This window comes from Ammospiza nelsoni, chromosome 28 (assembly GCF_027579445.1).
Source record: "Ammospiza nelsoni isolate bAmmNel1 chromosome 28, bAmmNel1.pri, whole genome shotgun sequence".
NCBI classification, from domain to species: Eukaryota; Metazoa; Chordata; class Aves; order Passeriformes; family Passerellidae; genus Ammospiza; species Ammospiza nelsoni.
The window spans coordinates 3161816-3189169 of NC_080660.1; the positions used below are offsets into that span (position 1 = coordinate 3161816).

A 27354-nucleotide genomic window follows, 5' to 3' on the forward strand; every position below is an offset into this window, starting at 1 on the left:
CACAGAATCACACAGTGGTCTGGGTTGGAAAGGATCTAAAAGCTGATCTTGTCCCACCCCAGGTTCTTCCACTATCCCAGGCTGCTCCAAGCCCTGTCCAGCCTGGCCTTGGACACTTCCAGGGATGGGGTAACCACAGCTCCTCAGTGCCAGGGCCTCCCCACCCTCACAGGAAACAATTTTCTCCTGATATCCAACCTAAATCTCCTTCTTTTCAGTTCAGAACCGTCCTCCCTTTGTCCTGTCACTCCAGCTCCTTCTCCAAAGTCCCGCTCCAGCTTTCCAGAGCCATTTTAGATCTGCATGGAGCCTTCTCCAGGCTAAACAGCCCCAGCCTGGCTAGAGAGCATCTCCATGGCCTCCTCTGGACCCACCCCAGCACCTCCAGGAGCTCAAGGAGCCACCAGGACATGCCAAGGAGGCACCAGGATGTGCCAAGGAGCCACCCCGGCATGCCAAGGAGCCACCAGGACATGCCAAGGAGCCACCAGGACATGCCAAGGAGGCACCAGGACATGCCAAGGAGCCACCAGGACATGCCAAGGAGACACCCAGGAATGCCAAGGAGCCACACCAGCATGCCAAGGAGCAACCAGGACATGCCAAGGAGCCACCAGGACATCTAAGGAGCCACCCAGCATAGCAAGGAGCCACCAGGACATGCCAAGGAACCACCAGGACATGCCAAGGAGCCACCAGGACGTGCCAAGGAGACACCAGACATGCCAAGGAGCCACCAGGACATTCCAAGGAGCCACCCAGGACGTGCCAAGGAGCCACCAGGACATGCCAAGGAGTCACCCAGCATGGCAAGGAGCCACCAGGATGTGCCAAGGAACCACCAGGACATGACAAGGAGCCACCAGGACATGCCAAGGAGGCACCAGGACATCTAAGGAGCCACCCAGCACAGCAAGGAGCCACCAGGACATGCCAAGGAGCCACCCAGGACGTGCCAAGGAGCCACCCAGGACGTGCCAAGGAGACACCAGACATGCCAAGGAGCCACCAGGACATGCCAAGGAGCCACCCAGGACGTGCCAAGGAGACACCAGACATGCCAAGGAGCCACCAGGAGCTCAAGGAGACACCAGGAAATTCCAAGGAGCCACCCAGGACATGCCAAGGAGCCACCAGGACATGCCAAGGAGTCACCCAGCATGGCAAGGAGCCACCAGGATGTGCCAAGGTGCCACCCAGCATACCTGCAGCACTCCTTTATCATGCAATGTCCCATCTTCCTGCATGTCCTTTTCTCCCAAAGAAAGGGAGCAGTGACAATTGATGGCAAAGCTGTGCTGGTGACCAATTCAGCTGCTGCTTTGCTGCCACCCCATTTGATCAGGCTGGCTGCTGACAGCAAAGCAGGATGTGCTGCACTGGGCTGGGCAGCGATGCTCCCGTGCTGGGTTTTGGAAGAACCAGCCCAGCCAGGGAAAACCAGTGTCCCCCAGCCCAGGGAGCTGGGATTTGGGGACATCAGAGAGGCACTAAAGCCATCACACCCAGCCATGCAGAGCAACTCCTGCTGCCAAATCCCACCCAGGGCTGTGAGACCTCATCCCTCAGGAACATCCCATCACTCAGCTGCTGCCTCCTTCCTTCCCCCAAGGTCTATCCAGCCATTCCCCTCCAGCATTTCCAATTATTTTCCATTTGTCTGAACAAGGTTTCAGTCACTGCAGATCCCTCACTCCCCTCTGCACCCCATAAAATACACTCCAGATCCTCCAACAACCCCTGAGGCTCTGTTTCCTCCTCATGATGGATATAAACAGCCCCAGGAGCAACTGGGACATCAGCAGAAATATTTGATGCTCACCCCAGCCCCCACCATCAAGTTATAATGAGGAAAATCTGCCATTTCCCATTGTTTTGCTGAGGAGCAATAAAGTGGTTCATCCAATTCTGTTCTCTGATACTCTTTAAGGATTAGGAATACATCCACATGGTTCTTTTACTGGTTTTTTTCTGTTTTTCTAGAGTGAAAGTGGCAGGAAAGAAGTGTGGCAGCTCATGCTGGACTAAAGGCAGCTTGGATCTGCTGGAGCACAGAGAGCAAAGCCTGGAAGTCCTGTGGTAATAGGAAATACACGGACAGAACCATCCCAGAGCAAACCTGAGCTGGCAAAGTGCTGCTGCTCCAGCACTCCAGTTTAAGGAACATGGAAATTTGGGAATAATCTGCTGGTTTTTGTTTTCCCTCTGAGATACATGAATGCATTCCTGCACACATGCACATGCGTGTCTTGGGCTTGGCTTCAAAAGAGCCCAAGGAAAAAAGCCCTGGAGTTATTTAAGTCTACAATTGAGGAGGGAAAAAAAAAAAAAAAAGGAATAATTTGAGTTGTTTGCGTTCAGCAAAATGGATACTTGTTGTGGCTGTTTTTTATTGGAAAAACCACATGGAAAATGTCAACTGAAATATATTTTCTGCAAGACAAAAATAAATTTAAAAAAAAAAAAAAGGGAGGGGGGAACTAACTAAGTGGAGAAGATACTTTCTTCTGGAAAAGCACTTAGATGGAAACAGCTCCAGGAGCTGCAAGGATAGGAGCAACGCCTGGATCTGCCTGGATCCGGCCTAAATCTCTGCTTATTTTATGGAATGGGAGAAGCACAGCTCTGGTGGCTCAGAGTGGGATGGAAATGGGAAATTTTGGAGCCCCCAAGGGCAGCAGGGTGAGGAGAAGGGGCAGGGACACGCAGCACTGACCTGCCGGTTGCGCTCGTCCGTGATCCGCTGGATCTGGATCTTTTTCCTCCCCATCTTCTCGGCAAATCCTCAGCACAGCCGGGACCACTGGGGCTCAGGGAAGGGAGCAGCAACCCCACTTTAGGATGCTTGCATCCAAGAGCCTGGGGGGCTTTTCTCTCAGGCAGAAAACAAACCCAAAAAAAAAAAAGCCAAAACAAAAAAAAAAAAAAAAAACCAAATGTTTCGGCGCGGCTCCGTGCTCAGTTCATGGTACCGTCCTGCACAGCCTGATCCAGCGGGGATGAGACGTCAGCAGCTGCTCAGAAACCTGCACAGGGACAGAGACAGGAGTGAGATTCTGATCCCAAACCCCATCCAGCACCCCCTCAGCACCCAAATCCCACCCTCTGCTTCTTTGTCCCCACCCAGCTCAGGGATTTATTTCTCCAAAGAAACCCAAGGATGGAGGCCAGCAACACACAGGACACACGATGCTGGGTGAGGAGGAGGAGGTGGCAGCAGTGAGCCCCTGAATCCCTGCTCCTCTGTGACACTCCAGACTTTTTTTTCTTTTTTCTTTTTTTTTTTTTCTTTTAATAAAGTCATAAGCAGTCGAGTGGCTGGTGATTAGCTGGGGCAATTTAAATCCGTCTCCAGTTTCTGCACTAATCTCCCATTTGGAATTTTCAAATGTCTTTATTTGATTGCTTGAAAGGAACCTTATAACCAGGCACAGAAACCTTATTTTTATAGGGGAAGGAGGACTCTGAAGGCAGCTGAGACAGCCTGGCCTTCACTGGGCTCAGCCACAGGGTGTTTCCATGCATCTGGGGGGTGTCTTGTGCCCAAAACTCTCCCCAAAGGGACAAATTCTGCAGCTCTCAGGAGCTCCCATGTTAATCTGCATCCCCCAGTACCAGTCTGCATCCAGATGTCCCAGGGCACCTCTGGCACAGCCCCCCAGCCCATCTCATGCCATTTCCCAGCACTGCAGAGAGGGGACAAAGAGAGGAACTTCAGTTCATTTTCCACAGGTATGTCTTTCTCCCTGCTCTCTCTGAGCAGCTGGATAACAGCAGTGATAACACTGCATTTAAGGCAAGGTGCCCTGTGCCAAGAGCCAGGCAAAGGGAAAAGCCAGTCCCAAAATAGCTTCCTATCTGCCTCAACTTGGCAGTCCCCAGCCTTGTCACAAAAAGCATTGAAAAACCCAAAAGCTTTTTCTCCCGAATTCAAAGCAGCAGCCACAGCCAACCTGACCAAGCTGCTCCTGCTCCTCTCCCACCCCAGAGCACCCCCAGACCCTGCTGAAGACCTTGGCCCATCCTTGACCTCCTCACCAGACCATGCTCCAACAAAAAACCCAAATGTCTCACTCCCACACTCGGTTTGGGGGTTCACTGAGTCATGTGAGTCACTTCATCTTTTTCTCTGCTTTTTTGGGGGGTAAAGTTATTCATTGTGAGTAACTTTATTATTGGTTATTCGTCAATTTATTGGTTATTCATCAATTTATTGGTTATTCATCAACCATGTTCTGTGGTTTCAGTGCAGGAGAACAGGGAGTCTTTTCCCCATCCTGACATCCACAATTTGCCCTCCAGGGAGGATGAGGTATGAGGAGGCCAGGGAGAAGATCAGAGGGACAAAGGGCAGCAAAACCTGGGGTTTTTTACCCATAAATCCCATCAGTAAGACTCTGTGCAAGGACAGCTCTTACAGGGATGGCATTTAATTCTTGAGTCATTATTTACCAAAATAGGTGCATGTTCCCTTCCCAGCAACAAACAGGAGCAACCATCCAGCTGTGAGGAGCACTGTCACCATGGGGAACACTGGGCCAGTGCCACAGGCATCCTTTGGCTGCTGCTCCCCATCCCACCGTGGGAAGGCCCAAAAATACAGGTCCCAGAACATCACCAGTTCTGGGTATCACCAGCTCTGGAGCATCACCAGTTGTGGGGCATCACCAGTTGTGGGGCATCACCAGTTCTGGGGCATCACCAGTTGTGGGCATCACCAGTTGTGGGCATCACCAGTTCTGGGCATCACCATTTCCAGAGGATCACCAGTTTTGAGGCATCACCAGTTCTGGAGCATCACCAGTTCTGGGTATCAACAGTTCTGGGCATCACCAGTTTGGGGATATCACCAATTTTGGGGCACCACCAGTTCCAGAGCATCACCAGTTTTGGGGCATCACCCGTTCTGGGCATCACCAGTTTTGGGGTATCACCAATTTTGGGGTATCACCAGTTCCAGAGCATTACCAGTTCTGGGCATCACCAGCTACAGAGCATCACCAGTTCTGGGTATCACCAATTCTGGGGCATCACCAGTTCTGGAGCATCACTGCTCCGGCTCACACCATGTGAGTATCCCTCAAAGGTCAGTGATACAGCAAGAGCCAAAAGGAAAATGAGGATTTCTATTTCATCCACCTGCAGTGTATTTCCCTCACTGTGAACCCACAGCCCAAAGGCTCAGAACCAAGGTGAGGATTTTGCACACACAAAGAAATTTTGGAAGAGGAGGAACTTTTTGTTAGGTTTGCTTTGCTGCTTTTCCCTTCAGAGTCGCCACTTCTCTAAACTGGCTGAAAAATATTCACCTTCAGCATCTTCAAAACCACAAAGTAGCAACAGCTCCTCAAGCAGACACAGGGCAAGATGCTAATTCTTTCCGTGTGCTGCAGCTCTTGGACAGAGAAATGCTCTGAAAGACAGCAGATTTACTGTCCAAACCAGAGAGGAACTCTCCAGAAGCAACAATAAACACTGCAGAACAACGGGCAGTAAATTTCAACTGAGTGAAACATACTTTAACACAATTTCGTTGTGGGACTTGTTCACAGGATGCTATGGCAGCCAAGAGCTGCACAGTGCTCAAAGGGATGGGATGTTTGTAGGGATGAGGAGAAAACCCCAGAGCTGCTCATCCCTGCCCTCAGCCCCACACCAGCTGCTGTTTCTTACATGGGATTCCAACCACATTGCTCTCCCCAGCCCACAAACACACCCCAAGTGTTTCAAACCAAATCCCCTTTTTTTCAGCCACCAAACCAGGTTCCTCCTGCTGCTCTGAGCCCTGACTCTGCATCCTCAGCCCCTTGGCTGGATGAGGACCATGGTCCCAGCAGCCTCAGGCTTTGCTCATGCTGCTGGATAAAGTTTTCCACAGGAAAAAAGGTGACTCAACAGGTTTTTGGCTCATCATCATGGGGAGAAAAGGAACTCTTGACCCCTGTTCCCTGCATGAGAAGCAAAACACCCCATGGGGAGGGCAGCCCTTGGGTGGGGTGAGGAGGAGGATGGAAAAGAGCACAGAATGTTTGCTGCCCTCCAAATGCACCTGACAAAGGGGATTTCAAACCCCTCCCTTTTCTCTTCATGGAATTGGGGTTTTGGGGTGCGTTTGTTTGGTTTTAGGTTGGGTTTTTTCCCCCACCTTATTTTTAAACCCAGGTATTTTCACGTTTCCTGCCCAGGTGGCTCTTTCAGAAAGTCCAACCAACTGGTTTGAGTTTCTGAACAGCAGCTGGAAGAGCAAGAAACCTGGAGAGCACCCTCATCTCTGCTGGCACTGCTGCTGGGGCTCAGCCCCAAGCCAGGAGGATCCCCTCTGCCCCTGGGGCTCCCTTTCCTCCACCACCACATTGCTCTGGCTCCCTGATTGCCCACCCTGAGGCACCAAGATCAGCCAGGACCCTCCTCTGTGATCAGGTGGGATTTAAGCACCTGAACCAGCACCAAGTTCATCCAGGACCCTTCTTTGTGATCAGGTGGGATTTAAGCACCTGAACCCTGCACAGACAAGCACCCAGAGTGTCAGGGTCTCTGCTGCTCAGGGTGACCCCAAGAAAAGTTCCAAAGTCTCTTTTCCCAGCCCGGCACTTGAAGAAGGAGTCAGGGCTCTTCAATTCTCGGTCTCAAGGTTGTTTATTTTATCTTATCTAGAAAAAATTTTCTCCTGCCCTGCCAAGGTCAGCTCAGCAAGACAGTCCAGGCACTCTGCCTGCCCCCAGGGCAGTGTTATGTCTTTATACTAAAAACTACCTGTACAATGTTTACAATTACTTTCCAATACCTATCACCTGTGTCAGACAGTGAGCTTCTACTCTAAACCAATCTAAAAGTGCCACCATCACAGCAGAAGATGGAGGCCAAGAAGAAGAAGGAGAAAGGCTGAACCCCCATTCTGAAAACCCCAGAATCTGCTTTTTCACCCTGTGATAACTTCACTATTATTGTACCTAAACTGTTGTGGCTTGCTGATCTTCATCTAAGGTTGGTAATTTGCTCCATGGGTCATAATGAAACCCACAGGGGCATTTTGGGCTCTGTGCCAGGATCCCTGTGCCCCCTGGCAGGGTCTGGGTTGCTCAGGATAGACAGAGGGATGCCCTGGGTGCTGACACCACAGCACAGGACTGCCACAAGGAGCTAAGCTCCTAAATAACCTCTCACTTCTGGGGTCTGATATGATTTTACATACAATAACCCCACTCATTAAATCATCTCCTCTGACAGCAGCTTCTTCCTTTCTCCTGAGCCTCCTTTTCCAAGGAAACCATCCCAGCTCCCACACCCTGCCAAGGAGGGCCCAAGGGCATGGAAAAGGAGCTGCAAACCCGCTGGAAAAAGCCACCCTGACCCTGTTGCAGTGGCAGGAATGTCAGGCAGGCTCAGGGAACTGAGCATGAGGAGCTCTGGGCTGGAGGAGCTCCCCCCTCCCCGCTCTCAGCTCGCACAAGTGTGACTATCACGGCAATTAGCACACATGCCAATTAACTCCGAGCAGGTGCTGGTTAACTCTGTGCTGAGTAATTCATCCCCGGCTCGCAGTAAATTGCTCCAAATTGGAGAGACAGGCGAGAGAGCAGAGTTAGCATTTTGCAAATGGGGGGGAAGAAAGAAAGGAAAAGCGCAGAGGAATCTCAGCTGGGAGATGTTTTTACAAAACAAGGGATCTGGGGGGCTGAATCCCCAGCTCATGAGCTGAGGACACAGAGGAGCTGAGATCTCTTTCAAGTCTTTATTTCTGGATGATTTTTTTTAAATCTCCTGTATAAACTTCTGATGTGTTTCACCTACTTCTAAGTGGTTTCACCTTTGCTTTGCACAAGCAGCAGGGGCTCTGCGCTGCTCTGTCACTTTTCCAGCCCCACGTTTCTCTGGGCACAAGCAGGGGACACTGAGAGTCTCACATCCACTTTCTACAGCCATTTGCTATTTTTAATATACTTTTATTGCATCCCTTTTTTAGTTGCTCCTTGCTAAAGTTAGCTCCACACACCTCCCCTTCTCCAGAGCAAAAGGAATTCTGCTGGCCTTCCTTAACACCCCCCTTGCAGTGCTGTGTGCTCTCACAGCACAATGTCAGCTGAAAGAAACCAAACCTTGGCCATGCAGCTGCAGAGGCAAGATCAAAAAGATTAATCTGAAAGCTTTAGGAAGATAAATAAAGGCAAATAAACGCATCCTTTCCAAAAAAATGTTATTTTCCTTTGGAGCTCTTTGCTTTTTCCCAGCATGTGGCACCGTGGTCCTCGATGCAGGCACACACAGCAGAGCCAGTGACACGAGGGAGGGCAAAATTGGGATGGGTTGGCAGCAGTTCAAGGGATGTTTTCCTGATCTCCATCCCCAAAACAGGTCCAGGGCAACGAGGACATCCCTGGCTGCAAGGAAACCTGCAAAAGGAGCTTCAAAGGACATCTGAAGGTTGGGAAAAGGAGAAAAATGCTGCCCTGTGAACACACAGCTCATCTTATGGAGGCACACAAAGTCCCAGTTTGGAGGGAAAAATGCAGGTGACAGGCAGGGCAGATCACAGCCCAAGGCAGCAGCTGCTCCCCCAGGCACCCAATGCTCTCACTGAGGGACCAACCCACCTTTCACCCAAAATTTGCAGGAAACACATCCCCAAAATGTGTTTTTCCTTAACAGGAGCCATCAATTCAAGGTCTGGCTGGGAGTAAAGGGAGGCTCCTCTCTGCCACAGGAACTGAATTCATGGACCCAAGCCCCAAACACACTTTGGGGGGTGTCAGGTTTATCCACAGACAGAAATGACAGCAATAAACTGTCCCAGTCTTGCAGCTCCTCTGTGGGAAAAAGGTCATGGCAAGGGAGCCCCAGCACGCATCCAGGTGGGGTACAAGGTGGTACAGAACTGTAGGATGGTCAGATTCTTAAAGCTCACCTCATCCCACCTCTCTGTCACCCACTCACAGGGACACATTTCTTCCCATCTAACCCTGTCCTTGCTCCATCACTCCAGGTCCTTGTCCCAGGTTCCTCTCCAGCCCTCCTGGAGCCCCTTTACACAATGGAAGGAGCCCCAAGGTGTCCCCAGACCCCCCTACAGCCCCAGCTCCCCCAGCCTGGCTGCAGAGCAGAGGGGATCCAGCCCTCAGAGCATCTCCATGGTCTGTTCTGGACTCACTCCAGGACATTTGTGCTCTTCCTCCTGAGCTGGAGGCAGCACTGCAGGGCTGTCTCACCAGAGAGGGGCAGAGGGGCACAACCCTGGCCCCTCACATGCTGTGGGATCAGCTGGGCACATCAGTGGCTCTGCCAGCACTGCCAGCTGGGCCATGTCCATCTCCTTGTCCACGCCAAGTCATCCTGTCTGTCCACTGAGGCAGGAGAGCCCAGGTGAGGAATGCAAACTGAGCTGGCCTGCAGTGGGAGTGGATTACACCACACTGAGCCCCTCATTGTCCCTGCTGGGAGGGGGACAGGGCAGGGGAGGAGGAAGAAATGATGTTTGGAGGTGGCAGTGATGCTATGGAGGTGGCAGCAATGTTTTGGAGGTGGCGGTGATGCTTTGGAGGAGGCAGTGGTGCCCCTGAGGTGGCAGTGATGGTTTGGAGGTGGCAATGATGCTTTGGGGGTGGCAGTGATGCACCTGAGGTGGCAGTTGTGCTTTGGGGGTGGCAGTGATGCCTTGGAGGTGGCACTGATGCTTTAGAGGTGGCAATGATGCTTTGGAGGAGGCAGTGATGCCCCTGAGGTGGCAGTGATGCTTTGGAGGTGGCACTGATGCTTTGGGGGTGGCAATGATGCACCTGAGGTGGCAGTGATGTTTTGAGGGTGGCAGTGGTGCTTTGGAGGTGGCACTGATGCTTTGGGGATGGCAGTGATGCCCCAGAGATGGCAGTGATGCTTTGGGGATGGCAGTGATGCCCCTGAGGTGGCAATGATGCACCTGAGGTGGCAGTGATGCCCCTGAGGTGGCAGTGATGCTTTGGGGGTGGCAGTGGTGCTTTGGAGGTGGCAGTGATGCTTTGGGGATGGCAGTGATGCCCCAGAGGTGGCAGTGATGCTTTGGGGGTGGCAGGGGTGTTGTGGAGGTAGCAGTGATGCCCCAGAGATGGCAGTGGTGCTCTGGGGTGGCAGTGGTGCTCTGGGGGTGGCAGTGATGCCCCTGAGGTGGCAGTGATGCCCCTGAGGTGGCAATGATGCACATGAGGTGGCAGTGGTGCTCTGGGGGTGGCAGTGATGCCCCTGAGGTGGCAGTGGTGCTCCTGAGGTGGCAATGACACTCCTGAGGTAGCAGTGGTGCTTTGGGGGTGGCAGGAGCAGCTGCTGCATCTCTCCTGCCACAGAGCTGCCATTTTTTACCAGAAGCAGCTGCGTGGGGAGGTGAGGTGGCCCCAGTGCCCCAGCAGCCCCCAGCCCAGCTGAGAGCCTCCACCTGCTGCCAACAGCCCCAAAAGCAGCTGCAAATAAAGAGCAGCTGCTGCAGAAGTCTCTGAGCCTCACCTTGAGGACACCAAGTCCTGCCAAAGAGCAAAGTCACCTCCTCACCCATGGCCAGGGCTGGATCCCATCCCTTCAGGACATGGATTTAGCTCAAGTCACCTCTTGAACCCGCCTGTTTAACTGCAGTTCTTGCCTTCCTGTTTCCTTTCTTGCTGCCTCTTGTGAGCTAATTGTTGTTTTTTTAACATATCCTCCATGCTGACACCAAGGACTTTTAGTTTCCTTCTGTGTGGTTTGTGGATCAGCAGGACTGACTTCCTTCTCCTTTGCAAAGCCCCTTCCCTAAAACCCCCACGGCCAGAGCTCATGTTAACGCTGCTCTTCCTCTCTGGCAAAGCCCCTGGCACCGTGCTGCTCTGCTGTGCCGTGGGGGCACTGCTGCCAGGGCAATGTGGCACCCAGGAGGCACAAGGGAGCACCCTGGCACAGCAGCAAGGGAGGTGCCAGCGAGTCCCCAGCACCCTGAGGGACTCCAAGCCAGCCAGCCTTGCATTGTTTAGCACCTCTTTATCTCCAAACCGAGATAAAAACCGCACAAACACGCTCGAGTCTCCTCCAAAGCTTCTATTCTGGTTTCAGGATGATGCTATCTGGGTTCCTGTGTCGAACCTCCAGATGCAGGCAGGGGGAGGGGAGAGGAAGGCGCCCGAAACGTGGCTCCAGAGCAAAGCTGCTGCTCAGAAACTGCAGCTGCCTGACCCTGCCCGGAGCCAAATCCCACTGGGCACGCAGGTGCCAGCCCAGGGCTGAGCTGCCAACCCTGCTGCACCCATGGCAGGGCTCAGATTCCCTGGGATGGGCAGCCAAAGCAGCTGCAGGTAGCTCAGGGGAGCAGCAGTGAGGCTGGAATCAGCCAGGCCCCCAAGGAATTGGGAAGACTCACACACATCTATTCCTGACCCAGATTCAGCATTCTCTGAAGAAAACCAGATGCCAAGCGTGCAACCAGCTCTACTGAGCTGTAACAAAACCTCACATGGTGCCAAGGCTGGCACAGGCTGAGGCGAAGCACGGCCCTGGCACTGGAGTAGTGGGGTTTGCTGAGCAAGGGGGGGTTAAAGAGAGGATTTGAGGGAAATTATTAAACTGGGGGTGATCTTCTCTTCCCCCACATTGGGTGTGCCAGTGTGGAGTCAGAAAATATCAGCACAGGGTGACAGTGCCAACATCAGCACAGGGTGACAGTCAAAACATCAGCACAGGGTGACAGTCCCAACACCAGCACAGGGATGGGGATGACAGTCCCAACACCAGCACAAGGTGACAGTCCCAACATCAGCACAGGGATGGGGATGACAGTCCCAACACTAGCACAAGGTGACAGTCCCAACACCAGCACAGGGTGACAGTCCCAACATCAGCACAGGGATGTCAGTCCCAATACCAGCACAGGGATGTCAGTACAAACATCAGCACAAGGGTGACAGTCCCAACACCAGCACAGGGTGACAGTCACAATATCATCAGCACAGGGTGACAGTCACAATATCATCAGCACAGGGATGAGTCTTAACATCAGCACAGAGATGACAGTCCCAACATCAGCATAGAGATGACAGTCCCAATATCAGCACAAGGGTGACAGTCCCAACATCAGCACAGGGATGTCAGTCCCAACACCAGCACAAGAACTGGAGGCAGCCCCCAAAGCAGAACGCTGGTGCCCTACAGCCCAGATCACAGTTTCATCCCACACCACAGGGATGCCAGCACATCCACAGCACATCCCAGACTGGTGACATGCTCTGCACAGGCAGGGTGACAGCCAGGGACCTTCTCTGCACTGCCAGCACAGCCAAAGACAGCAGAGGCTGCAGGGGACACAGGGAAAGGAGGCTGGGCAGGAGCTGCACTGGCAAAGCCACAGCCCTGCCTGGTGCTGTCCAAAAGCCAACCAGGGAGTCCCCACCCAAGGTAAGGATCCAGTTTCAGGAGGGAAAAGCCTGTGGGACCAGGACAAGCAGGGACTTGCAGCCCCTCACACCACGTGGCTTCCCAGAGAGGCAGCTGATCCCCTCTCCTGGAGATGCTACAGGGTCACTGCTGGGCTTGGAGTTAAACAGCAGGGCTTGGACAGCCCCCTGCTAAAGGACCTTCAGAGCACCCTGAGAACAGCAACCAAAGGCTGATGCAGCTGCCAGATTAAGCCTCATGACCTTGAGCAGTGACCTTGGTGGTGGCATCCTTGCAGCAGAGGTCACCCAGCACCCTGAGCCTGCCTGTGGTGTCCTCAGGTGTGCACATCCAGGCTGGGAACCCCGCATGCCCTGGGGGCACCCCAGTATGCACTGAGGGTACCACCTTCCCCAGTGGTACCAACTGCATGCACAGGGCAGCCCTGTGCCATCCCTATCCATCCTCAGCTCCTTCTATCCTCACTCCCAGCCACCCCCATCCCCATTTACCCTCCATCCCCATTTACCCTCATCCCCATTTACCCTCCATCCCCATTTACCCCCATCCCCATTTACCCTCCATCCCCATTTACCCCCATCCCCATTTACCCTCCATACCCATTTACCCCATCCCCATTTACCCCATCCCCATTTACCCCATCCCCATTTACCCTCCATCCCCAACCACTCCTGTTGGGGAAGATGGAACAGGAAAGACTTATAAATGTGATTGTCTGCCAAAAGATTTTGAGAATATAGAAACTATAAGCGAGATTGAAATGAAAGCAAGCTTTGAGATCCCTCAGTTACTGAACACCTGGAAAACAATGGTGTGCTCACTGAAGGTGATCCCCTATTGATGGAACAACACCCTCTGCTTGCAGACAGCTCCAAGGCTCAGAGCAGACCCTGCCAGCTTGGCAGAAGGGGCCCAAAGAGGAGTTTTTAGGGTTTAAAATGTAACACAGTGTGGTAATGTAGTGATTCTTATAGGCTGTATGGAAATGCTATAGGATTTGTATATTGTACTAGATTGGTTAGCGAGAATTAGAATATTCAATATTCAACACAGAAGAAGATTTATTGTATTGTAACAGGAACCTCGCTCTCTTACCCCTTTAACTCTCTTACCCCTTTTTACTGTCTTACCTTTTTTACTCCCTTATTCTCTCACCCTCTCACCCTCTCTCCCCCTCTCTTCTCTCGGGCCTGCTCCGAGCTGTGGCTGCAGCTCCCAGCAGGGCCCTGCACCCAGGCCCTTTGCAATAAACCCCAAATCCCAGCAGGGCCCTGCACCCAGGCCCTTTGCAATAAACCCCAAATCCCAGCAGGGCCCTGCACCCAGGCCCTGTGCAATAAACCCCAAATCCCAGCAGGGCCCTGCACCCAGGCCCTTTGCAATAAACCCCAAATCCCAGCAGGGCCCCGCACCCAGGCCCTTTGCAATAAACCCCAAATTCCACACCCTGGCTTCAGAGATCTCTCGTCTCCGTCCATCCCGATCGTCCTACTCTCCATTGCTCCTCCACACTCCCATCCCAATCCACTTCACACCCAGGGAGAAACAGCCAGACCCCCAAATCTGCTCCCCTTCCCCCATATTCTCCATCTCTCACCATCTCCAGAGGCAGAGACTGGGGGGAATTTTTCTCTCTGCACTAAACTAGGGTTTTCTAAATGATGGCAAGCAAGAGCCCATTATCCAGCTCTTGTTGCCCACCCCCACGGCTCCCTGCAGGGCATGAAATAACCACCTGCCAGCTCCCCAGAGCCCCTGAGCCGTGGCAATGAGATCTCAGCTTCCCCTGTCACTATTGTCAGGGCAAAATTTAGATACCTGGTAATGAGGAGGTTTAATATGACAGATGAGAGGTTGACTCATTAAAAAAAAAAAAAAAAAGAGCGAGAAGGAGAGGGAGCTGAATTGGGGGTCGGATGCTGCTCTGTGTAAATCAGGAGCTGAATTCAGGGTTGGATGCTGCACTGGGTAAATCAGGAGCTGAATTCAGGGTTGGATGCTGCACTGGGTAAATCAGGAGCTGAATTCAGGGCTGGATGCTGCACTGGGTAAATCAGGAGCTGAATTCAGGGTTGGATGCTGCACTGGGTAAATCAGGAGCTGAATTCAGGGCTGGATGCTGCTCTGTGTAAATCAGGAGCTGAATTCAGGGCTGGATACTGCACTGGGTAAATCAGGAGCTGAATTCAGGGTTGGATGCTGCACTCAGTAAATCAGGAGCTGAATTCAGGGTTGGATGCTGCACTCAGTAAATCAGGAGCTGAATTCAGGGTTGGATGCTGCACTGGGTAAATCAGGAGCTGAATTCAGGGCTGGATGCTGCACTGGGTAAATCAGGAGCTGAATTCAGGGTTGGATGCTGCACTCAGTAAATCAGGAGCTGAATTCAGGGTTGGATGCTGCACTCAGTAAATCAGGAGCTGAATTCAGGGTTGGATGCTGCACTGGGTAAATCAGGAGCTGAATTCAGGGTTGGATGCTGCACTGGGTAAATCAGGAGCTGAATTCAGGGTTGGATGCTGCACTGGGTAAATCAGGAGCTGAATTCAGGGTTGGATACTGCACTGGGTAAATCAGGAGCTGAATTCAGGGTTGGATGCTGCACTGGGTAAATCAGGAGCTGAATTCAGGGTTGGATGCTGCACTGGGTAAATCAGGAGCTGAATTCAGGGTTGGATGCTGCACTGGGTAAATCAGGAGCTGAATTCAGGGTTGGATGCTGCACTGGGTAAATCAGGAGCTGAATTCAGGGTTGGATGCTGCACTGGGTAAATCAGGAGCTGAATTCAGGGTTGGATGCTGCACTGGGTAAATCAGGAGCTGAATTCAGGGTTGGATGCTGCACTGGGTAAATCAGGAGCTGAATTCAGGGTTGGATGCTGCACTGGGTAAATCAGGAGCTGAATTCAGGGTTGGATGCTGCACTCAGTAAATCAGGAGCTGAATTCAGGGTTGGATGCTGCACTCAGTAAATCAGGAGCTGAATTCAGGGTTGGATGCTGCACTCAGTAAATCAGGAGCTGAATTTGGAGTTGGATGCTGCACTGGGTAAATCAGGAGCTGAATTCAGGGTTGGATGCTGCTCTGTGTAAATCAGGAGCTGAATTCAGGGTTGGATGCTGCACTCAGTAAATCAGGAGGCTGTCACAGCTCAGCCTGCACTGGTGGGGTGCAGGAGGAGCTCTGCACCCCAAACCAGCCCCACTCTGGGCCCTCTCACTGGTGCTGAGGCCACAGGCAGGAAAGGGGAGCTATGGAGGGGCTGGACATGGCTGCAGTTTTTGGGGCCATGCAGTTCTGCTTCCCCCTTACTCTGGGGTGTGGGCAGAGCCCAGGAGAAGCTGAAATGTTTCACTCTGAGGGTTTTCCTCTCTCCATGAACCCCAGCAGCACCCCAACATTGCCTCCACCCTCCTTGGCACCCCTATCCTGAGGGTGCACCCATGCCCAGTGCAGCCTCACCATGGGTCACATCACCTCCGTGGTCACCAAGGACATTGAGCATTTGTCACCAAAAGGGGACAATCACTGCCTCCAGCTCCAGCTCAGGGCAGGATCTCAGCACTGGGACCCACTGGGGCTCCCAGGGGCAGCTCAGCAGCATCAGGGCAAAGCAAATCCCTCCCAGCTGGGTATTTGGGGGCTCTCCATGAAGGGATTTCCTCCAGCAGCACGGGGGACAAATCTCTCTCCTCCTGGCAGGTTCTCCCCAGGGGAAATCCCATCAGCCCCAACTGCTGCTCCAGGCCATCCAGAGAGCAATGGAAACCCTCAACAGCCCCACAGGGCACAGATGGGAGTGGAACTGTCCCAGAGGAACTCTGCTCTTCCCTCCTGTGTCACTGGGATGGGGACTGGGGAATGTCCTCAGCACCAGCCTGGCACATCCTCCTGCTCCTTGCCCAAGGGCACTGTGGCACAAATCATGAAATCCTAGAATGGTTTGGGTTGGGAGGAAACTTAAAACTCATCCCAACCTCTACCCCAGGCTGCTCCAAGCCCTATCCAACCTGGCCTTGGACACTTCCAGGGATCCATGGGCAGCCACAGCTTCTCTGGGCACCTGTGCCAGGGTGTCAGCACCATCACAGGGAAGAATTTCCTCTCAATACCCCATCTATATTCCCATGCTGGCAGTGGGAAGCCATTCCCCTTTGTCCTGTCATTCCAGGCTCTCATCCCTCCCCACCCAGGTCCAAAGCCCCTCTCCAGCTCTCCTGAAGCCCCTTCAGGTGCTAGAAGGGGCTCCAAGGTCTCCCTGGAGTCTTCCAACAGCTCCAGCTCCCTCAGCCTCATCTCCAGCTCATCTCATCTCCATCCCCAGCCCAGACAAATGTTCAGCAACTCTGTGCCCCATCCCCAGCTCTCCTGAAGCCCCTTCAGGTGCTGGAAGGGGCTCTAAGGTCTCCCTGGAGCCTTCTCAACAGCTCCAGCTCTCCCAGCTCATCTCCATCCCCAGCCCAGACACATGTTCAGCCACTCTGTGCCCCATCCCCACCCAGAGCACCCCAGAGCAGCTCTGCAGACCCTCCAAAGCCCAGGGTGGGCTCAGCCTGGGAGCCAGGGCTGCCTGGAGGCCCAAGGCTCCCAGTGCCACCCCAGAACTCAGCCCTGGAGCACAACTCCCAAAGGCTCAGCCCCTTCCCAAAGGCCACCAAGATCTTCCAAACCAACCTCCCACAACCATTTCTTTGTTGGATTTTCACCCCCAAGCACTGGTGAGTAGCAGCCATGGTGCCCAAAGGCTGCTGATTTGATTTAATTTGCATAAACTGCTGATTGCATCCATGCCCAAGGCTTCCATCACTTGTGGCAGGCCCCAATGCAGAGGCAGATGTTGCTCCTGCATTGTCCCAAATCAGGGTTTGCCCATCTGGAGCTCCTGGGAGGAAGCACCAGGTTGCCCAGGGGCTGCAGGGTCCAGAATTCATTTGGGGTGCAGAGGAGCTGGTGAAATAAGGAGCCCTCAATGCTGGGAAGGTGATGGTGGTCACCAGAAGGACAAGAAGCAAAAAAATCTTAATTTGTCCCTGATATGGCAATGCTAATTACTGTGAGGGTGATACCATAGCAGAGCTCACTAGAAGGAGATATGGATGGAAAAAATCTGGCCAACACCAAGAGGAGCAGGCAGGACCACACTCCTGCCTCCATCCCCGTGCTCACACTGCACCATCACAGCTCCAAGCTGTCCCTGGCACTTCCAGCCTGGAAACAAAGCCACAAAAATTGTCATCCTGGCCATCTGCCTGTCTCAGAGGTGACATGCCCACCCATCTCTGCACATTCCCCAAACCCATGCTGGTCCATAGCCCCAGACTCTGCTCAGAGCCACACTACACCAGACACTGTTATTCCATTTAATAAATGAAACAAACCTAACATTGGGGCTGTAAAAGCACCAAAAGCAGAGATCAAGGCCCTGGGAATGGGAACCTCTCTGAGGAGGAGCCACCAAAGCCCACCAGGAGGCACAGACCATGGTGTGGCTGCCACTGAGCCCCAACCCACCTCACTCTGAGCAAACAGGAGGAACTGGGACAAGATGCCACATGGCAAAGACTGGTTTAACTTCCTCTTCTCCTGTGCTGCCTTGAAAACACAGTGTCTGCAACCCAGCCCATAAATAAACCAGCCACCAGCAGCACTCTGCTATCCAGAGCCCAACAGGGCACCACAGGAGCATCCCAGGGTGACACAAACTCCAGGTCCCTCATCCCCCAGGATGTCCCCTGTGCCACAAAAGCTCTGCCATCGGCTGTACCCCTGAGCCAGAGGGGTGAGAACCCAGCCCCAGCTCACCAGGCAGCTCAAATCCACCAGGACAGCTGGCTCTCAGCTGTTGCTGCTCACTCACAGCACACACATTCCTGTCCCAGGCACACAAATCCTGTCCTGCTGCTCCCCCAGCACAGCAGTGAGGCCATGAGCTCTGCTGACCCCACAGCAGCCCCTACACACCTGGGTGATGGCTCCCACTGAGACAGATTCATCCAGAGCCCATCCCAGCACACAGGAACAGCATCCTGCCCCAAAAGGGGATTTTTTAAGGCCAAATTCTGTGTTTCAGCAAGGGGGATTTAGGTGCCCAAGCAGCTGAGCCCTTCTCTTCAAAAGAGGGATGATGATTGTGGCCAGCCCTGGGGGTGTGGATGTTGCCCACAAGGACATTCCAGCAGAGCATGGAGGTGACACTCAGGAGAGCAGTGGGAAATGCCAACATTTGGCACCTTCCACAAGCACCATCACATCCTGGTGTGGCACACTCCAAAATCTGTGCTGCAGAATCACTGGCACATGGCCATGGCTCAGGCAAAGGGCTTGTCATGGTTCCCAGCCATGTTATCATGGCAGAAAAGCCATTGGGATGCTCCTGAAGAACACAGGAGATGGACAGGGCAGGTATTGTGAGTGCGGGAATGCCATGGGTAAACACCAGCCACAATCCCTCTTGGAAAAGGGAAATATTGGGGACGAAAATCAAATACCACAGTTTTTTGTCAAAGGTGGGATGAGAAAAGGTAAGGCACGAATTTGTAGAAAGAAATGAAAATATTTAAATCAGTATTTTTGCTGAAGGATGGGGATGTAAAAATGTATCATTGAGGAGTTGCCCAAATGGGTGGTTTGCCCAAAAGAGGAGGAGGAGGAGGAAAGGGCTCTGCAGCTGTTGTTACCTTGGGACCCTGCAGTGCTTGCCAAACAAAGGAGACCACCCTGTGACACAAGGCAAGCAGAGGGGAGAACCCACCTCACCCAGCCAGCAATGGGAAAGGGCAGCCAGCAATGGGAAAGGGCAGGGTTTAACCCAAAGCACAGCCAAAGTTTATCCTCCAGCCCCATCCATGAGCATCAGAGCTAGAGCAGCACACGCCTGGGAAGGGAAACACTTCTCCCTCCTCCCTCCCTCCCTCTTGGGAGGGAAACACTAAAAGCACTTCTGAAAGATCCCCTTCCGACAGGTTCTGCACCTTCATTTTCACAGACATGGATATGAACATTATCAGCATTATTAACAGTTATCGCAAAGCAGCAACAGCATAAAAAACCCTGAAAGAATCAAAAGGAAAAAGATTTTTCTAGGACGAGCCAAGCTCAGCCCTGGTCCCAGCCCCACCACATCCATCCCCACCACATCCAACCCAGCCAGGCTGGGCTCTGGAGCAAAACAAACATTCAGGGAACAGTCAGGGGAGGAGAAGGAGCTGGACAGAGAGCCCCAGTGTCACACCTGGCCTGACACCATGCTGGTACCTGGCTCACCTCCGATGTGCCCGCAGCTCCAGCCCTGGCCGAGAGGACCCAGCAGCAAGCAGGAAGGTGTTAAAGTCCCCAGGACCAACCTCTGAGGAACCACAATAAATAACCTCTGAGTAAACACAGCGGCTGCTCCCCATTCGCCTTCCTGTTTGCTTTCGCAGATCCGGGCTGCGACGTCCACTTCCAGCTGCTGGCCCCGGCCCGTCCCGGCGGAGCTCCCGGCGGAGCCCCGGCACCGGCACCGAACCGGCCCTGGACAGAGGGCACGGCCTTCCCAAAGGGATTTATCCCCCGGGACACGCACTGATCCTGCCTCTGAGCCCGTTTCTGCTGCCTCTTCCTTCCTGGTTTATGTTTGTTTTGATTCCTCAAAGAGGAAATCCCAGCTCACCCAGTCCCCATCAGGGAGCCATGCTCACCTCTGTGCCTCAGTTTCCCCCTCTCTCCCCTCCCTGCTCAGCCAGCCCTGGAAAAAACAACAACAAAACAAAAAAAAAGCAACGGGTCCTGATTCCTGCTTTAAGGGCACTTCTGTGCTTTAGCACGAACACAAAGGAGAGGGAAAAAACAACAACTCACAGCGAGAATTTGTGTCAGGAGCAACAAGGGGGTCCGGGGCAAGCCCTCCCCTGGCAGGGCAGCGCCGACCGCGGAGGCTGACAATAGATAAGGGGCTAAATTCGGCGCTGGGCTCCGGCCCCGGGCTCTGTAAGGCGATCGGGGTGGGGGAGAGAGTGCCGAGCTGTTTATTTGGCTCCAAACTCCGCACCGACACTGCAGCGTCACCCGTGTTTAAAATAGGAAGGAACGAAAAGAAGGAGGGGGGAAAAATAAAAAAAAATAAAAAAAAGAAAGAAATAAAAAGGGAGAAAAGTGCACGCACGCGTTGAACAATAACAACAAAATAATATTTAAAAAATCAAGAGAAAAGGAGTCGGGGGAGGGGGGGTAATAAAAGGAAACCCAGTTGGGCTGGCGAGCTTTAAAGCGACGCCTGCCTTATAAAAAAAGAAGTTGCTAATTTTAACTCTCCAGTGGAAAGAGTGAGAGGTACTTACAGGAGACAGGGTGGCTGCGTCCTTCTCCGCGGCCGCTGCGCGCTGAGGGCCGGCAGGAAGCGCCGGCCGGAGCCGCCATCCCCGAGCGCTGCCCCGGCCCCGAGCCCCGGCACCCCCAGGCAGCGCGGTGCTCTGAAGGGCACAGGCAGATGCGGAGGCAGCAGGAGGGGCTGCTGGAGCCCGCAGGGGGGAAGGGAGCGGCCGGAGCTTGCCAAAAAGCAGCGGCCGGGCTCGTTTCCTCCGGCAGCCCAAAGCCGGGCCCGGCCCGTGGCGAGCGGGCGCCGCAGGACCCCCGGGAGGCGTGAGGCAGCTGCTGGGTCAGATGACATTTCTGCGCCGACGTTTCTGACCAAGCTGGCTTTTCCCCAAGGGAAAAGGGCTTTGAAGACACGGTTTTATTCCCCCCCCCCTCCTCCCGCCAGTGGTAAAATAGCGGATGAGCTCAGAACCCAAAGCGCAGGGCAGTGCCGTGACCAGAGAAGGCCACCCGGCTCCACGGGGACTGCAAAGGTGACCTCCAACAGCTCAGCCACATTTCAGCTGCGGCAAACACAGCAGGCACCCACTGCCTCACCAAATTCAGTATTTCATATCCAAAAGGGTCAAGAGTGGGGATTTGGTTTCAGTGTGCCCGCTGGCTGGATTTTACAAGCTCTCCCTGGAGATGGGGATCTTGCAAAGAGATCCCACCAGGTGAGGTGGCACACTCACACCTCCAGGACAGTGGCAGCCTGGAAGTTGTGAACTCCAGTTGCCAATAAACCTCCAAGAGAACACAGGAAGGCCTCAGGCAGCAGAGGAACAGACCTGGTGACCCGAGGGCTCTTCCCAAGCAGCTGGAAATCAGCCTCAGGACGCAAAATCTCACTAGAAGACATCCCTGCATGCAGGGCTGGACACATCATTTACCGAGCGTGGCTGCAACAAGACCAAGCCACCGTCTTCAGGACATGCAAGAGTGGACTCAATTAAGGTCACAGGCCCTAGAAGAGTCTTCTGTCACAGAAGAAGGTTTGCTGGCTGGCCTCAGACAAATGCCTATTGATGGCAGGCAGCAATGCTGCACGTCCAGGACGTGGCTTCACCGGGATTGAATCGCCCGGTGCCGCCGTCACAGCTCCCGAGGCTGGATCAATACTGCTCCTCTAATTGCTCAGCTCCTGTCACTTGCACAGCCAAGGGGACAAGTCCTAAAGGGGTCCCCAGAGATGCTGTTCCAAATGCTCCTCCCTGAGCAGTTCTGCAGTTGCAGCCATCACTGAACTGCTCCTCCTCGCTCAAAACTGTGTGCTGGCAGAACGAGGGCTCTGAGGGAGGACACTGCCAACCCAAACCCCAAGAATTTGTGTGAAACTAGAGAACAAGGAGCTGTTGTCACTGGTCAGAGCTGGGCAGTGATGAGGGGGAGAAGGCAGTGACAGACATCCTGCCACCGCCCACCTGCATCCGGGCTGGGGATCCGGTTGGGGCCCTGGCCTTGGGGTGTTTGGGAGCCAGGGAGGGTGCTGCCCTCCATGCACACCCCACAGCAGACAGACCCACTGCCCCAACACTCCAGTAATCACTCACCACGCCAAAACACATCCCCCTGAGGTAATACTAGTACTCATTTGTGCCCAGAGTGGATAAGAGCTGGTCCCGCACCAGCCCCCAGAACGCTCCCAGAGCACTCAGACAGACCCAGCCAAGCCCTCAAACCTCCCTGTGCCCTGGCACACACCAAGCACCACTGAGCCACAGCAGGGCCCTGCTGCTGCACTCCCCTGGCCCAGCCTGGGGAGCTGCTCTTGGTTCCTATCAGCAGATGAAGCCCTTGGTGCTGACCTTGCAGAGGACACAGTGATGCTGCCCCCATCTCACATCACCAGGCCTCCAAATAAATTACCTGCCCCCTTCTCCAGCACTAAAAGTCATCACAACCCCACAAAACTGCTCGCTAAGCAGTCGTGACAGAGCCCCCTCCGCTCAGGAGCTAGGGGTGTATTATTTTTAAAAATCTTTCCTTTTATTGATTTCACTCTCAGGTACAGAAGATGCATTTCATGAAACCATCGAGCCCTCATAAAGCAGCCCGCAGTGGTGTCTGTACCACAACCTCACTGCAGACACAGGAGACACAAACATTTACTGTAAGAGCAATAAACAGGCCAAGAAGGTTGAAAAGGAAGAAACCCTGGACATGAGGCCCTCTCCCAGCAGCACCTAATTTTAGAGGAATGCAAGGGACAAAATAACAGGAGGCTTGGCCACAAGTCTTGTCCACACTGGGAGAAAACAGGGCAGAAAAAACCCTCCTTTGCACTGATACACAGGGCTGTGTTGCAAAACACCCAGAGAACCCCAAATCAGTGCTGTGGCTACAGAGCTGTGCCAGCTGGGGAAGTGAAGGGGAAGATGGGCACTGGGGAACAGCAGTGGCACCCAGTGCTGGGCACCACCTCCCTGCCCTGCTCTGGGGCTCTGCTGCCCATCCCACACATCAGGATCCCCGTGTGCAGAGCAGCAGGGTGTTCCCTGTGCCCTTCCTGCACCAGCCCTCACTGGAGTGGTTGGCACCACTATGGTGCCAAGACCCTTGAGCTGCATCCTCTGTGGGACCTTGTGCAGCTCCCAGCCTGCAGCAGGGGAGACAGACACAGCCAAGCAAACCCAAAGGGAAGGCAGGAACTCAGAGTTTGGGATTTCCCCCATACCTGCTATGCAGCCTCCTGCATCTTCTGCTCCTGGCAGGGATGAGCTGCAGCCACCGCTCCTCAATCCAACTGCAAAGACAAAGCAAGAAGCTGTCAGTGTGAGGGGACAGAGGTGGGGACAGAGGCAAGGACAGGACGCCCCACGTGTCCCATCCAAGCACAGATGGAGGGAACAGTGAGGGGAGCCCAGTATCCCCTGCAGACCTGGCTGCAGGGTCCCCTCCTGCACTGCCCCGATCCTCAGCATCGCTGCAAGGGCCGTGCAGGCTGGGTGGGACCTGCAGGGATCCAGGGAGCCCTGGGGCTGTGCAATGTGGAAAGCATCTCAGTGAGACCAGAGGGAAAGAAATTAAAAGGAGCTCAGGAATTAAACAAATTATAAACCAAAAATTAACATGAACGAGGGATGTGGCCCAGGCAGACAGCGTGGCCAGCAGAAAATTGCTCAAAGCTGAGGTGAACTTTGTGTTTTCTGGGAAGATTCTCATGCACATCCCACAGGAAAAAGCAGTGACCAGCTTGCTCAGACTGTCCCAGGGAATGCATGCAGCACATGTGGAGAATCTGCCGTGGCCCAGAAGGAAACTCAGCTCCTAAACTCATCCCACTCACACTGGGAGATGGGAGGAGACCCATGGGGCAAAGCCCAGAGGCTTCAGCTGGCCTCGTGCTGGTCACCTACTGGTGATCACAACCATCTGAGACTTGTGCAGAGCCCATCACCAGCACAGCACACTCCCATGAAGGGAACGGTGTCGCAGACATCTTTTATGAAAAATCCTTTCCTTAGGATTTTTTCTCCTGAGAAGCCTCAGGAACAAAATGTAAACATTTATTATCTGCTGCTGTGGAATGCAACAGGTGCATCTGGGATTGGTCTCATGTGGTTGTTTCTAATTAATGGCCAATCACAGTCAGCTGGCTCGGACAGAGAGTCCAAGACAGAGCCTTTGTTATCATTCTTTGCTATTCTATTCTTAGCCAGTCTTCTGAGGAAATCCTTTCTTCTATTCTTTTATTATCGTTTTAATATAATATATATCATAAAATAATAAATCAAGCCTTCTGAAACATGGAGTCAGATCCTCATCTCTTCCCTCATCCCCTGTGAACACGGTCACAGAACGGTGCTGAACAAAAGGGAAACTGAGGCACAGCGCTCCCGAGCCGCAGCCTCACCCCCAGCACCTGCAGCAGAGCGAGGAATTGTGCTCAGCTTTCCGGCGTCCTCATCCTCCGCTCCAACCACAAACCAGCCTTCCTCCCCCGGCCTCCTCCCCTCCCACAGCCAGCTCATTTCCTGCCATTACAAAATTCCCCCTGAACAAAGCTGGAGCCGGGACCGGGGCTGCCCCTTCCTCCCGCCGCAGGAGCCAAGCACAGGGACACCCCCGAGGTGAGAGCGGCTCTCCAGCCCCAAACCTCCCAGAACTCGGGCTGGAGTCCTGCAAATGTCCAGGCACAGGGATCCCCTCATCAGGACAGACAGACAGTCTGTCCTCCACAACGGGGAGCAGCAAGGACAAGGATGGGGGGGTCCTTGTCCCATTAAGCCCAGACCAAGCTGTCAGCCCCTCACGACCATTCCTTCATTCCCCTGAACAAAACAGTGTCCTGCAGAATGACTGACCACTTGGGGACAGGGACAGCCACAGAAGAAGTGCCACGCTGCCAGCCAGGACGAGGGAAGTGCTGTTTAAGGCAAAGGCTCTCTCAGAAGGTTCCTAAACCTCCTCTTGGTGTCTGGCCAGCTCTCTCTGGTCTCAGCATGCAGAGCCATGTGGAGATTGGGGACCACAGGCTCCTAAACCTCCTCTCAGTGTCCCAGCAGTTCTCTCTGCTCTCAGCACTGCAGAGCCATGTAGGGGTGATGGCAGAGCCACATGGGGACCAGGGACCACAGGCTCCTAAACCTCCTCTCAGTGTCTGAGCAGCTCCCACTGGTCTCAGCATGCAGAGCCTTGCAGGGGTGGTGGCAGAGCCACGTAGAGATCAGGGACCAGAGGTTCCTAAACCACCTCTTGGTGTCTGAGCAGCTCCCACTGGTCTCAGCATGCAGAGCCACGCAGACTGGTGGCACAGCCATGTGGGAATCAGGGACCAGAGGTTCCTAAACCACCTCTCACTGTCTGACCAGTTCTCTTTGGTCTCAGCATGCAGAGCCCTGCAGGGCTGGTGGCAGAGCCACATGGGGACCAGGGACCACAGACCAGGCTGAGAGGAGGATGTGGCCAAGGCTGGCTCTGCTTTGAGGGGACTGGGGTCAGCTCCACAGCCCACCAGGATGCAGTGGGGGACATGTGGCCAGGCCAGACCTCAGATGTCTGTACAGAGCTGTTTTCTCTCAGTGGGAGATGCTGCTGGACACACCAGAAATGTCCAGGATGCCCGTGGTGCCATGGGACAGCCAGCACAGCCACACAATCACCACTCACAGATTCTGGCACTGACACAACTGCCCATGGCTGGTGGTGGGCACAGCCATATCTGGCTCCCAGAGCCCACCAGGCCATTAGGACAATGACTTTGGACAACAGCTGATCCCACCCAGCCCTTGGCCGTGCCACAGTCCCCAGATGGTGACAAATAACAGCAGTGCCTTTGCTGACCCAATCTGAGCTGCCCTTGTAGGGCCAAGGTGGGGAACTCCAGGGGGAGCAGGATCGGGTTTGGGGTGTTCAGCCTGCAGATAATTGTGACATTGCAGGGTTGAATGAACAGGGATGAACAGCACACGTGCGGTTACAGTGCTGGGACCCTGACCCTCTCCAGCCTGACAGCTTTAGAGCTGCTTCACCCCCTGCCCAAGCTGCAGAATCCACTGCTCTTTGGACCTTTGGTGGGACTTCCAGCACCAGCAAACCCCAGTGAACCCCCAAGTCCCTCTGACATTGCAGGGTTGCAGCCCAGTGTCACCTGAGACAGGGATGAACAGCACACATGGGGTGACACTCCTGGGACCCTGACCCTCTCCAGCCTGACAGCTTTAGAGCCGCTTCACCCCCTGCCCAAGCTGCAGAATCCACTGCTCTCTGGACCTTTGGTGGGACTTCCAGAACCAGCAAACCCCAGTGAACCGCCAAGCCCCCATTCTGCAACGTTCTGAGCTGGCACAAAGGAGCAAAGCCCCCACTCAGTGGCACTGCCAGCTCCCTTGCCTGTCCATGCTCGTCCTTTGCCCTCCAAGAGAGGACCTGGCACTGCTCCCAGAACCTCTGGAGCATTTCAAAAGTGACCATTCGACCTGCACAGGCCCTGCTGAGGGGCTGGGGCTGGCTCAGGCCACTGGCCAGGGCTCACCCCACCACACACGTGCTTTCCAAGCCTTCTCTTTATAAACAGAGAAATGCTGTCCAGGGAAGGGGGAAAGTATTGTGTTTTCAAGCTGTTATTTTATAAGCTGAGGGGAAAATAAACACATAGGAGAGGGATGGAGGTGGCAAAGGCAAGTGAATTCCTGTTTCTGAAAGAAAAAAGAAGGGGAAAGAAAGGGTAAAGACAATCTTTATGCCCAGCTTTGGGGCAGAAACGCTGAGGTGCTAACACTGCTCCTATTTGAAAACCAAAGCTTTGGTTTCACCAAGTAAGCAACCAAAATTCCTGAGGGCAGGAGAACCAGGGGAACCTCCTGGGATCCCCATTTGTAACTGACACAGTCAGGCTGGCACAACCTGCCATCAAAGGCAGCAGGGAGCTGCTCCAACCTGCCCATAAAGATCCTGGAGGATTCCCATATACATAGCCCTCTCAAAATACACGTATTCCTATATATGTAACCCACCAAATATATAGATATAAATTTGTATTATTTGTATATTTGTGTATATGTATATTTGTATATTATTTGTATAATTTTGTATATTTTGTATTATTTGTATATATATGAATTTGTATTTGGGGGTTTATCTATACATGTGGGTATATATATATATATATATATATATATATATATATATATATAT

At 53.4% G+C, this 27354-nt stretch overlaps 1 protein-coding gene and 1 long non-coding RNA gene across 5 annotated transcripts in view; both read right to left on the reverse strand.

Moving 5' to 3' along the window:
• Window positions 1-2894, reverse strand: part of MEF2D (myocyte enhancer factor 2D) — a 44509-nt gene extending 41615 nt beyond the window's left edge. For all 4 annotated transcript variants that reach the window (XM_059490146.1, XM_059490144.1, XM_059490145.1 and 1 more), the window contains exon 1: window positions 2717-2894. In XM_059490146.1, the coding sequence (XP_059346129.1) occupies window positions 2717-2770 (54 nt within the window). In that variant the 5' untranslated portion in view covers window positions 2771-2894. The remainder of the gene's footprint in view (window positions 1-2716) is intronic.
• Window positions 2884-27354, reverse strand: part of LOC132084871 (uncharacterized) — a 49337-nt gene continuing 24866 nt past the window's right edge. The window contains exons 2-3 of the long non-coding RNA XR_009420110.1: window positions 23393-23461; window positions 2884-3026 (exon numbers count right to left, since the gene is read on the reverse strand). This is a non-coding gene — a long non-coding RNA (uncharacterized LOC132084871). The remainder of the gene's footprint in view (window positions 3027-23392; window positions 23462-27354) is intronic.